The sequence below is a fragment of the Phyllostomus discolor genome, chromosome 6, assembly GCF_004126475.2.
Source record: "Phyllostomus discolor isolate MPI-MPIP mPhyDis1 chromosome 6, mPhyDis1.pri.v3, whole genome shotgun sequence".
Taxonomy (NCBI): domain Eukaryota; kingdom Metazoa; phylum Chordata; class Mammalia; order Chiroptera; family Phyllostomidae; genus Phyllostomus; species Phyllostomus discolor.
The window spans coordinates 132,210,097-132,222,511 of record NC_040908.2 but is presented as its reverse complement, the minus strand read 5'-3'; the positions used below and the strand labels follow the sequence as shown (position 1 = coordinate 132,222,511).

The 12,415-nt window shown below is 49.4% G+C and overlaps 1 protein-coding gene across 1 annotated transcript in view; it reads right to left on the bottom strand.

Annotated features, from left to right (window-relative positions):
• Positions 1-4,272, bottom strand: part of SPON1 (spondin 1) — a 268,644-nt gene extending 264,372 nt beyond the window's left edge. Inside the window, exon 1 of the mRNA XM_028517009.2 lies at positions 3,675-4,272. Within this exon, the coding sequence (XP_028372810.1) occupies positions 3,675-3,912 (238 nt within the window). The 5' untranslated portion in view covers positions 3,913-4,272. The remainder of the gene's footprint in view (positions 1-3,674) is intronic.
• Between the last annotated feature and the right edge of the window lie 8,143 nt (positions 4,273-12,415).

Genomic DNA, 12,415 nt, shown 5'->3' with positions numbered 1-12,415 from the left:
CCTGTTTCAGGTGGCAGAGTAATTATGTGACTGAGCAGGAGTTGAAACAGACTCAGCCAATATCAAAGCCTGTGCTTTCTACCAGGCTGAGGTGGGATACTCTGGGACATACACTCCTATGGCAGTGTGTGCCCCAGAGTGGGGCAAACAAAGGGAAGGCAAAGCAGCTTTGGAGGTCTCCAAACCTCCCGGTTTAGAATAAATCCCCCAATTATGCTTGAAGTTGGAGAAGCTTTTCAAATCTCAACTGGACATTCTTTTCCCTTCGAGTTCCTTGAAATTTCCCTTTAAAGAGCATCTAGGAAAAGCCACTCTCATTAGCCAGGGTCTGGCTTTATTTTCCTAATAAACAGACCTCTAGTCAGACAAAAGAGCCTCCTTTATTTTCAATCAATTCTTGAACATTTCAGCTGATTCTCTTCTATTTGGCTTGAAATTGTGATCTGGGAATGGCTGGTCCTGCAAATTGTCCTCCCATAAGGAATGCCCCTTGAGGACCCTCAACTTGTTATTTTTAATCACTGTAATCTCCTTTTCAAAGGAGGGCATGGTCAGAAACAGAGCAGGCCTTTCAGAGGTTTCTAAAGCATAATTATTGCAGAGGGACAAGGATGGGGGAGGAGGAGGGAGAGTAGAGAGAAGTGGTGGGAGAGAGAAGGAAGTCAATATAGTACTAACAGCTTGGAAAAGGCTGAATAGTAATCTCAATGGGATCCTGGCTATTGAGAAGAAACCCCATGTTTCAATGTGTGTGTGTGTGTCTCTCTCTCTCTCTCTCTCTCTCTCTCTCTATATATATATATATATATATATATATTATTCCGTGCTAGAATGCCTAAAGGGTATACTGGGGTGGGGAGCATGGAGAGCAGAAGTTATTTGGAGATGAACTGGAATACTAGGGACAAAGATTTGAGGAAGGAAAACAAGCCAGGGATTGATTCCAAGGATTGTGAGGGGCACTAATTCAGGAAAAAGTTAAAAAAAAAAAAGCAAATAGAACACCAGCAGAATTTTAATTTCCACAGCTTTAAGTCAGTACTCCAAGCAGAATACTTTTCACACAAGTATTCTAAGAAAGTATAAGCCAACAGAAAAATGTCAAACTAGGTCAGCACCCCCTTCTTCCCAACTTGGAGTGGCGGAATCAGGTTTGCTAATCACAGAAGGCCGCAGTGTGGTTCCTGCAAGGTCTCTCAAGATCTCTTAGCCAGCAGAAAGGAGAATGGATGATTGCCTACCTAGTGGTTTGAGTGGGGGCTTCACAGTCCAAAAGGCTAACATTTTAGGTTGGAATTACTGTAAGGTGAAAGTCTAGTGCTCCCCTAGCTCCAGCTCCCACTTCCAGGCCACCCACACCTATGCAGCAGCCGTGGAGTCTCTCTGTCCCTGTGAATTCCTGATGTATCCCTCCCAGTGCCGGCCCCGCTGCTGCCAGTGCTCAGCCAAGCTGGGAGGATGCGAGCGAGAGGCGAGAGCCAGCCAGTGTGGGAAGAGATGCTGGGTAGGACACTGGGCCTGGGCCCCAAACTTGTCTAAACTACCTAAAATATTCCTCCCATGCTTAAATTAGGAACAATCTTAGGCAAGACTCCTAACATGAAGAAATCATTCATTTATTCAGTTAATTCTTGAGGACCCTGAAAACCACCATTCACTGGTTAATTGGACAGGTGAAGCACTGAGAAAGCCTTTTAAACACACACACACACACACACACACCAGATTTGACCAAGTACATCCCTCCATTATTAAACTAATAAAGGCTGCATATACGACTCAAACGAACACGCATTAAAGACCTTGGGCACACTCTACTTTGTAAACTCAATTACTCCTGACAACCACACAGAGGGAGGATAAACAGCTACTATTTTCACACTGGAAAATGGACTCGGAGAAAGTAAGGATTTGCACAAGGTCATACAGCTACGAAACTCAAGTCGATCTGACTCCAGAGCCACATCTTTCTCTGCCCGTGCAGCTGGGGCAGTTTCCTAAGAGAACACAGATCCTGCGTTTGGGGGAGGGCTAAAGAGGCCAGTGCAGTTATGCCCTCTTGCCTCTGGTCTACTGAGCAGAGGCTGTCTCCCAGCTTGGCAGAGATGCTGTGGCCACACGTCGGTTCGGCTACTTCAGCCGCCCGCCCACTTCGCCAGCTCCTTCCTGCGCTGAGTCGCCAGTGCTCCGCCGAACGCCTTTCCCTTCCCGCCGACCCGCGCGCCCAAGCGCTGAGCGCCTCCCGGTGCCGAGGGCGCCTGCAAGCAGGCTCCCGGTCACCCAGGTGGAGAAAGTCGGGGGCAAGAACCGGGGAAACAGCAGAAGCGTTCTGAAAAGGGTGGCCCGTGGTTTTTGTCGCCTGTGTGGGCCGGGCGCCCGCTGACACTGCCCCAAACTTTCTCCACTGTTGCTCCCACAGCTTCCACCTGTGATGCTCTAGGAACCGGGAAGGCAGGGTGGGAGGATGGCGGCTGCGAACCCATTTGCCCCACCAGATGCCCCAACATCCCACTTTTCCCTGCTTGGTACCATAGCTGACTTGTGGAGGAGCGGGCGGGGTGCAGGGATACGCGCTGTGTCACTCCTCGCCCGCGGGGCCACAGGTGGAGCCAGGCAGGCTTCCTTGCCTGCCTCTGGTCCTGTCTCCCAGCTGGAGAAGGCAGCTGCTACATGGGGAGAAAAAGACGTCTGGGGAGATGGCCGGGCTCAGGAGAGAGGAGGTGGGCCGTGGGGATGGAGTCCGGGGTCGTCAGGTCTGTGCCGGTCGCGCTGCCAGTCCTGTCCGGAAAGCGCTCACCTGCTTGGACATCCCCTCCCCGCGCTCCCGAAAGCCCGCTCGCATCTAGGGAGCTTAGGCGCCACATCCCTGGGGCACGGAGCCTCCGGGTTTCCGGAGCCAAGGCCACCCGGCCTCCAGGGAGCAGGCCTCAGGAATTCGGGCTTCCCTTTCCGTCTTGATCGTCTTCATCGGACTCCCCTTTCCTCTCCGAGACTACCCAGAGATCTTTGAAGGCCCGTTCCAGTTCCAGCGGGAGCCTATCCTAGGAAATCCAGGGTCTCTTCCCTTGCCTGGGGCAGAAAGAATATTACTGGGAGTTCTTTCCAGAGACCCTTCCGAAAAGCTTCAGGCTCTTCCCCCCGTCCTCTCCGTGCCCAGTTAAGGGGGGAAGCTTAAAGTCCCTTTTCCTAAAGGGATCTGTCGGGGAAGCTGGAGTGACCGTCCCGCCGGGGTCAGTCAGAGACAAGCTGATACGTTCTGCTTCAGGAATGGGAGTGGGGAAAGCTGGAGTTCACCACCTTGACTGGGACCCATCTGGGAGAAGCCAGGGTCCCCTCCCCTCCAGAGACGGATCTGGAGAGAGGCGGGTCTCCACTGTTCTCCGGCAGTCGGCGGGCTCCCTCCCAGACAGGTCGGTGACGCGCCGCTTTGCTTCAACACACACCCGGAACCGCGAGTCGGAGATGGGGGCTGCTAACCTGGCTGCGGGCCCCGCGACGGCCCCAGAACTGGCTTGGGAATTGGCTCGCAGCTAGGAAGGCTGAGGGCAGCCAGGGCATTAGGGACCTTGCCCCGCTGCGCCGGCACTGTGCGCCCGTACGCTGTGTGCCCTCCTCCCGCACCGCGCGTCCAGCGCCCCCCGGGGGCGACCCCCACACCACGCCGGACCACTTACCGCGGTAGCTGTTTCCGGGCTTGTAGAAGTCCGGGTCTCCCTCCACTCGGAGGCTGAACTCGGTGTAGCCCTCGCGCCGCGTGCCTTGAGCCCGCAGGATGCGGCTGCAGTAGCCCTCCGACTTGGGCACTTTGTCCAGGGTCTCGTCGGAGAAGGCCAGCGCCGCGGCCAGGGGCAGCGCCAGGGCCAGCAGAGCTGGACTCCTGCTCAGCCTCAGGGTCGCCGGGGACAGCCTCATCCTCGCGGGCTCCCAACTTTGTGCCGCTGCTGCCGGCCCTCTCAGCACGCGACTCCTGCCCGAAGGGGTCCCCGCGGAAGCGAGACCTGCCGGAGCCCGGGCGGGCGGGAAGCGGGAGCTGAGAGCGGAGAGACCGTGCCTGCCTCGGTTTGGCGGCTGTGCTGCGCTGCGCTGAGCCGAGCGAGTGAGCGGCGCGAGGAAGGGAGGGCGGTGGCGAAGGAAGAGGGAGGGCTGGTTTTGCCCAGATCCCCGAGCGCAGCGCTGTTTTGTTTCCGAGCTGGCGATTAGCGGACCGGCGGTGTTTATTTTGCGATGCTGATTTCCAGGGTCTGGCGAAGAAGTCACAGGACACAAGGACACTGTGGACTCTGTCCCACCACCAAGGAGGCGGCTCCCCCAAACCCACTGTACTCCGGATTGTGCGGAAGAGGGTACTGGAAGGAGGGAACGACAGAACTAACTTTTGTTGCACACCTACTCTGTGCCTGGCTGCATGCTGGGCGGTTTACTTATGGCGTCTGCTCACCTTCACACTTCCTGCACACAATGAACATGGCATTACTTTCACGCATTGTACAGACGTGCAAACTGCGGCCTCAGCCAAGTTGTAAAGGCGGGGTCGGATGCCATGACTACTATCTCTTGTTCTTCCCAAGGCGGCTGTTGCAACAAGTCAGACTGGAGGATGAGAAATGGACAGAATAACTGGGCCCTGCAGGCAGAGTGCCTGTGGCCTGTCATACTTTTGGAGATTCCTGCAGTATTTTCTTTAAAATCAGAAGAAAGAAAATTAGGTCCTATAAAAGGTTTCCCTATGTAATATCAATACACTTGTATTTGTACCTATACAAGTATAGGGTATTTTACTACTGTTTTATGAAGAAAGGAATTCACAAAGACAAAAGTGCCTAATGTCCACAAAAGTCCTCATGTAGCCTTGGAAAGGAGTTTTGAAAGGTTCAGAGAAAAGCCTGTGTTTTCTTGGCTTAGATTTTAGTTCAGGTTCTCTGGCCCCAGTGACAGATGCTGGGAGAGGAGCTGAGCCTGAGGCATCACTAGGCAGGGCCTCAGGCATCAACCTCCAGGCCACCCAGGAGAAAGGCCAGGTGAAGAAACTTCTCCCAGTGTTTCCCTGGGGACAGACCTGGATCAAACCTCAATCCTGCCACTCACCCACTGTGAGTCTTGGGGGAGTTATTTAACCTCTCCAAGCTTCAGTGTCATGCTCTGGAGAAGGTGTTGGTGTGTGCCTGTGGGCCAACACACTCCTCCTCTAGGGAGTGCTAGAATCAAATGGAATGACCCATATAAAACACTTGGGCTGGTCTCCAGTGACCATGCCCCTCATCCCTTCAATGGGTGGGTCTTGGCTGACCCTGAGAACCACAGCCATGTAGACCAGGCCTAAGAGGCCTTGGGCCTCTGCCTCCCCAGCTGCTCTCAGAAACTTTGATTACCCAGCTCCCCCTCCCCCTTCCCCTGGGCAGTCAACACACATCAAGAGCCTACATTTAAAAAGCCATCTCCTTTGCTTTCCAGGTCAGGTTTTTCTCTTTGACATCACTAACAAAACAGCCCGGAGGAGCCATCTGCACTGCAGGTCTCCATTCCTCTTCACCAGCCCACTTACTCCTCAGTTCTTGTGCTGGGACTCCCGCTGCCACTATTAACTGGACATTTAACTCAGAGGTCCCCCAAGAGTAGCCTCTTGATGAAGCCAGTTACTGTATGCTCCATTCTCAACCCTGACCTGCCTTGACCCTCAACAGCACCAGATCCAGCTGGCCAGCCTTCCTTTACAAGTGACACTCAGATTCACATCTGTGTCCTGACTGAATTGTCTCCAGTGTCACTGTACTGGCTCAGAGTTCATGCTAGATTCCATGGTGCACAATCCCAGTCATCCAGCAAGCCTGTGCTGAGTGCAGATTTGGGGCCAATCTGGGCTGAGCAGTGGGCACCAGAGAGAACAAACATTCATTCATTTATTCATTCATGTTGAAGGCCCTCCATGTGCTCAGCTCTGGGACACAAGACATATATTGCTTTTGTGGATCTTACAGTCCTGTGGGGAAGGCCAATTTAAATACAGTTACATGAATCTTTTCAAATTATAATTGTTATATATGCTACAAACTAAGTGGTTCATTAGAATATATCCGATTTTTATCTCAGAGGACAAGAAACTGCAGAGACACACAAAATGTGTCTCCCATTTCACAAAGCTCAAAGCTTACTGTATGTCTAGTAGCCCAAATGCATGCTCTTGAGTGTCTTTTCATCTAAGTCAGCACATTCAAATGTAATGTGCAGGTGGGGGGTGGCGTGGAGCTTTCTGGGTTGTAATAGTTAATTTTTCATGGAACACTGACAGAAAAACCATGTGAGGAAGCAGGCCTATTTTCCCTTCCCCTTCCTGTTTTCCAGACTAGGAATGTATAAAATTACCTGTCGAGATGCCGCAGCTAATAAGTGGGAAAAAACCAGCATTCAAGTCAGGCCTCCCCAATAACAAAATGGGGTTCTTCCCACTATACCACGGTGACCCCATCATTAGGGCAATGAGAGCCGGCTCTAAGCAGCCCATCACACTTCAATCCCACTCCCTAAGCTAGATTTCCCTTACCCGGCTCTGCTGTCCCATCAGACCTCAGCTCTCTCTCCACACATCTATCTAGGCCATCACCAAGTCATTAGTTTCCCCTCCCAACTACCTCTTGAATCCACTTCTCTCCATCTCCTCTGCCACCACACCAGTCTGAGTTGTCATCATCTCTCAGCCTCCTAATTGGACTGCCGGCATCTACTCTTACTCCCCTCCGATCTGTCTTCTGCACTGAAGCCCAAATGATCCTTTTTAACATGCAGACTTGAATGGCAATCCCAAGGTTAAAATCCTTTTTCAGTGGCTTTTCAGGGTGCTCAGAACAAAGACAGAATCTTTAATGTGGCCTCCAAGGCCCTGCTGGACGGCCTCTTGGGCCACGTGCCCTTTCTCTCTTGGGTCCCCGCCACCATGGCTGAGGTTCTCTCTGACTGGAATCCAACACTCTTTAGTCTCTTCCACCTCCGCCTTCCCCCAGACAACTCCTCTGCATCCTTTAGATCTCAGTGCAAAACTGCTCCCTCAGAGAAGTCCTTCCTGATTCCTGGGACAGATCCTGCCCCTCTTTATATGCACTCTTGGAACTTGATACCTTTTCTCTTAATGTTCTCAAGATGTATAATTACTTATTCATTTATGTGTTTGATTTTTACATTTTGTATTTGTTTAGTGTCTGTCTCCATCACTTAGATTCTAAGCCCTGTATGGGCAGGGACTGTCTCTGGAGCTCGCCATTGTATTATTCTCCATGCACGTCACAGTGTCTGGCTCCATAAACACTTGTTCTGTGAATAAAATGTCTTTAACACTCTCCCAGTGCCCTGTTAGTCAACCTAATTTCTTCAAGTGACCTCAAGACCCTCCACAATCTGGTCGTAGATCCCAGACTGAGCTCCTGGTGCCACCCACCTGGGTTACCTTGTCGAAACTTCAGACTTGACTTGGCATATTTTCTAATAGCTTCCCCATCACCTAGGATGCCCTTCCTCCTCCTGCCTGGTTAAATTCTCTTCTCCATGGAATGAGGTCCCTTATTCTCTCCTCTGGACTTCAGTAGAATCTATGAGGAGGAAGTTTATTTTGACTATTGTGTTCCGATGAATTGTCATGAATTATTGTGCCTGGTATCACCTCCTAGCAATGAATCTAGTTTATTTTCAGTTTAATTTCCTGTTCAGATGTTTTGTTCTGTTGTAAAATACACTGGACTTCAAGAAATCTCTTTCCAGTTTTCTAGCCTAAGGCAGAGCTGGTGTTAGTTGCTAGGATGTTGCTAGGGAAAATCATTTAACCAGGGCATATAATTAACTTTATCAGTGTGTATGCGTAAGTCATAGAAGAGAAGAGCTGGAGGCTTCCCTTCTGCTAGAAAAAGAAAGATCCATTTGATTGGGAAAAGTTCAGATCAGCCTTCTCGCACCTTCTCTTTAACAGAGAAGGAAAGAAAAAGGAGTTTCTGGATTAGTGTCTTTCTGAGTATGGCTATTGAAACATAAGCATCAGATGTTTGCCTCAAATGCAGATTCCAAAATCCCATCCCAGACCCATTGAATTGGTACTTTGAGCAAATTCATACTGAAGTTTAGGAAATCACTGTGCTGGAGTTTACGACTTAGACATGAAGTGCAGCCATCCATATAACTTCCACGGCTCCAGTGAGCTTAGCTCCCTCCACACCAGCTGCCTCCCCCACAGAAACATCCTCAGCTTTGGAAGTCTTGACTCTGAAGAGCCCTCTCCTTCCACCATCAGCTTTCCCATTTCCTCACCCACTTGCCTTGACTCCTCTGTGTCACTGAGACCTACAATTGCTTACTCACTTCTGATTTTTCCCCACCTATCTTGTTGTCAGTTCCTTCCTGTCTGGACACTGTGCCTAACCATTTTAACTGCATCCTCATCAACACTCTTTATTAGGTTACCTCATTATTCCTTTAACTAACTCCATCCCTAGATCAGCTAAGCTGAACAACAGAACTATGCCAGACCACCTGAGTTCTGCTGCACAAAACTTGGCAACCCCACCAAGAACCTTACTACAAACTCATGAACTCTATCCTTAACCATAGCTCTTAAATGTATTCCTCATCAGTTTCCTTTCCCATTCTTCATAGTGTCTTGTGTCTTGCTTCTAATCCTTATCATTTTATTTCAAGCTTGCTATATCATGTATTTCACCCTCAAATAAAGGACCTTTGACATGAACTTCTTGGAATCTGTTTCCTCTATCCTCCTACCAAACTCTGGCAAAACCCAAGTTCATTTTTTGCCTCGGAGGAAGAATTTTGATTCTTTAATTCTTCCTGGTCCCTTCCTGCCTTCCGCTGAACGCTGAATAGGGTGTGATCCTCTCTCTCTTGTATTTGTTTACTTTCCTTCCTGTCCATGTCCTTAGCCTGCAGACTTGGGTAAGTCTCCCCACCCTGGAGGGTAGCAGGAGAGGGGGTGGGGAGGTGAGGTGGCACTGGGCATGACACTGGACCTTTCACCAATTTTCTTTCCTTCTCCAGCTGTTCTCTTACCATGGTTCAGAATCAAAGTCACTGAAAGAGGTGACCTCCCTTGTAACCTCTGCTCCCTCTGCTTCCATTCATTTTTTTCCATGCAGTGCAGTTTGGGATCAGCTGATATCTCTTTACTGAAATTGCTCCAACAGAGGTCACCTAAGACCTCCTAATTGCCATGGTTATGGTCTGAATTAAAATAGGCAAATGCTGTTAGTAAGGGTCCTGTGATTACACGGCTGAGTGGAAGGAAGCTCATCACTGGAAGAAGTTAAAGGGAGGTGCATAGCAGGAGGGATTCTAAGGTGTAGACCTGGTCCTAACCTGGAGACCTCTCAGTCTCCCTGCTTTGGGTTTATGGATTACAGAGAACACAGCATGTCACATGCAGCTGCGGGCAGCTCCCAAGAGTAAGCCCCTGCAAGTCCAGCCATGTACATGACCTAGTGATAGCCCACATTCCCCCCTGTGGCTCTTTTGCTGTTAATCTAGCAACCCCCAACCACCTTTTGAAGTTTTGAAACTTCAGGTCTTGGACCACATGACCATGGCACACTACTGCCACCTGGTGACAGAAAACTGGACATGCAGCAATATTAAGTAAGGAACCTGAAGGTACTCATAAGGTCACCCCCTTGAGCCAATTTTAGACTGGACTGTTTGCTCAGTGAGTAGAGTCACTGAGTTTTCCACTGTGTTTAGAATATTATGTCTGCACGAACTAGCTACTCAATGAATTTTTGTGAAATTTAAGCCTTTCATTCAACAGACATTTATTGATTTACTAGGAGGAGGGTGATACAAAGGAAAGACATAATTCCTGCCGTCAAGAAGCTGCAGAGACAGATAAAACAGATATTTGAAAAATGAAGATTCATAGGTACTAAATATCAATGATAAAACAGAGAAAGGAGAGGCTAATTCTGTCTGAGGTGAGAGCCCAGGGAAAGGCAATATTTGAAAAGGCACTCAACATCTTTTTGTAAGACAGGCAACAACCTGCCAATTAGAAAAGGGCACAGGTATTCTGGGCAGAGGAAAGTGATAGTACAAAGACAGAGGGGTGTGAAAAGGCAGGATGTGTCCTTGGTGTGACAGAATGACCTTTGCAGTGGCACTGTATGAAGACGGATTGTCAGGGGGACTCTGGGGTAGGGGCATATGCTAAAAAGCTTTCGAAGCAGTCTGGAGGAGGGCCATGGCTGAGGCTATAGAGGAAGGGGTGGCATTGAGGGTTGCTTAGGAAGTGGGGTGAAGGGGATGCTGTTCTTGGTGATGTGTAGGAGGGGAGAAGGGAGTCAGGGATGACTCTGAGGGTTCCCATATGAGCCACGGGGCAGAGAATGTCCGTAGTAATACAACTGCCCGAGATAACAAATTTAAGAGGAGGAGCTATGAGGTGGGGGGGGGGGGGGGTGGTGGCAGGGGCCGGAGGACATACATTCTACTGTGGATGCATCCCATTTAGGGGGGATGTATGGTGGACTGTGTCACAGGCAATAGGTCTCCAGCTCAGAAGATAGGTGGGTGCCGGGGACAGGCACCTGGGAGCTGGTAACATATTGGGCCCCAGCACCACCATTTAAGGTGCCCTCAAAGTCCTATGTTGCTTCCTCTCAGTTTTATGCTCTGATTTCCAAACCAACCGACCAATTTCATAAATATACTCTGGCCAGCAGATTAATGGAAAGAAATCATCTGTGTTCCTTACCTGCCTCACCAGGTGACATGTGGCTATTTATAGTGGGATCCCAAGGTGAGCCAGAGAGGTAGGATGCAGGTACCCGTGGCCTTGGGCAGCTTTCTGGGTTTGTTGGCGGACAGCGGCTCAGCTGACACACAAGTCTAGAGCTGAAGGAGAAAATGGACCCACAGCCTGTCAGCCTGATGACAAGAGGAAGAGACAGAAGGGAAGGAAGGAGGCCCAGAAACTGGAGATGAGGGAAGAAGACAGAAATGGCCAGAAAGGAGTAACAAAGAAAGGGCAGAGGAAAAGATGCTCCCCTCCTCCTACTACCATGATTAAGTATCCATGTGCTGAAAATAAAAAAGGTCTCCTTTGCCTTCCAATTATCTGTGGCTTAAGTTTTGCACCTCTCCCAATCTGAAAAAATATAATTGCTGAAGTGTCAGGTTTCTGGATTGGATTGTGGCTTTAAATAAGCTGCTTCCAACTGTTACTTCAAATACGCAGCCCAAAGAGCTAGGACCTGACAAAAAAAAAAAAAAGCCCAAGAACATAATCAGTCCTGGATTCATTTTTCTCAGAAAATTGGAACCAAGTGTGTTGGTCTGGGCATTAAGAGAAAGTAAGAATAAAACACATTTTATTCAGTCATTAGGTAGTGTTCACATTGACAATGCTGAGCTCTTTACTGAGTCACTGAACGATGGAAGGGCATGCCTGCCATCTCCAAAGGGCTTGCAATAATTAAGACCACCAGCTAGCATGCCTACTATGAGCCAGGTGGTCTAAGTGCTTCAGAGTTATAAACTCATCTAATCCTCATTTTGCAAATGAGTCAATTGAGGCATAGAGAGGTTAGGTGACTTGTTTGCCCAAAGTCACAATTTTTTTTGAGAGCCCATGCAGATCTACAAAGAGACATTTTGGTGTCAATGAGGAACGGAGACAAATGGTCTCAGTGTTCCTTGGTGAGTCCCCAAAGGGAGGCATACCACAGGCCGGAGGGTCCAAAGTTTTCAGGGAAGCAGTAGGACTTGGTGGAAGGGTAGAATTTGGAGGAAAGGCGTTTCAGGTGGCACAGACTATAGGAGCATGGAACAGTGGTGGAGTAGTGAGGAGGCGCATGGTCTAGAGCAGGGAGTCACTGGGGAAGCTGCTGTGATGAGACTGGGCTACTGGGGTTTCTTTTGAGAAGTTTTAAACGTGAAATGAGCTTTTAGCTCTTGGCCCAGTGCATCTTCCTGTGGTGTACCGAAGCCAGTATTCTGAGTGCATCCCTTCGTCAGGCTCCTTTAACTCATTAAACTTAAGACTTCACTCATTAAACTTCACATTTCGCTTTGTCTCTGTTCCTTCGTTCTCTTTAACAAGTCTTGGCCTCTCAGCTGCTGACCTTTTAGAGAGATTCTTATGTTGACTCTTAGTCCCCTTCCTTATCCTTGAAGATACAGCTCAAATGGCACCTCCAGGAAGCCTTCACTAATGCCCAGGCAGGGTTGTCACTCCGTGAGTATAGGCCTCCTCGGGCATAAGCCTGTAGCCCTTATCAAATGGAATCATCATCTATGCATTCATCTCATTAACTCTCACAGGACCCCAGGGTCTTTAAAAGGCAGAACTGTTTACTTTGTATCCCTAGTACTTTGCCCAGTGCCTGGCACGTTGTAGAAGCTAGTAAGTGTCCACTGAATGAATGGATGAGAGAAT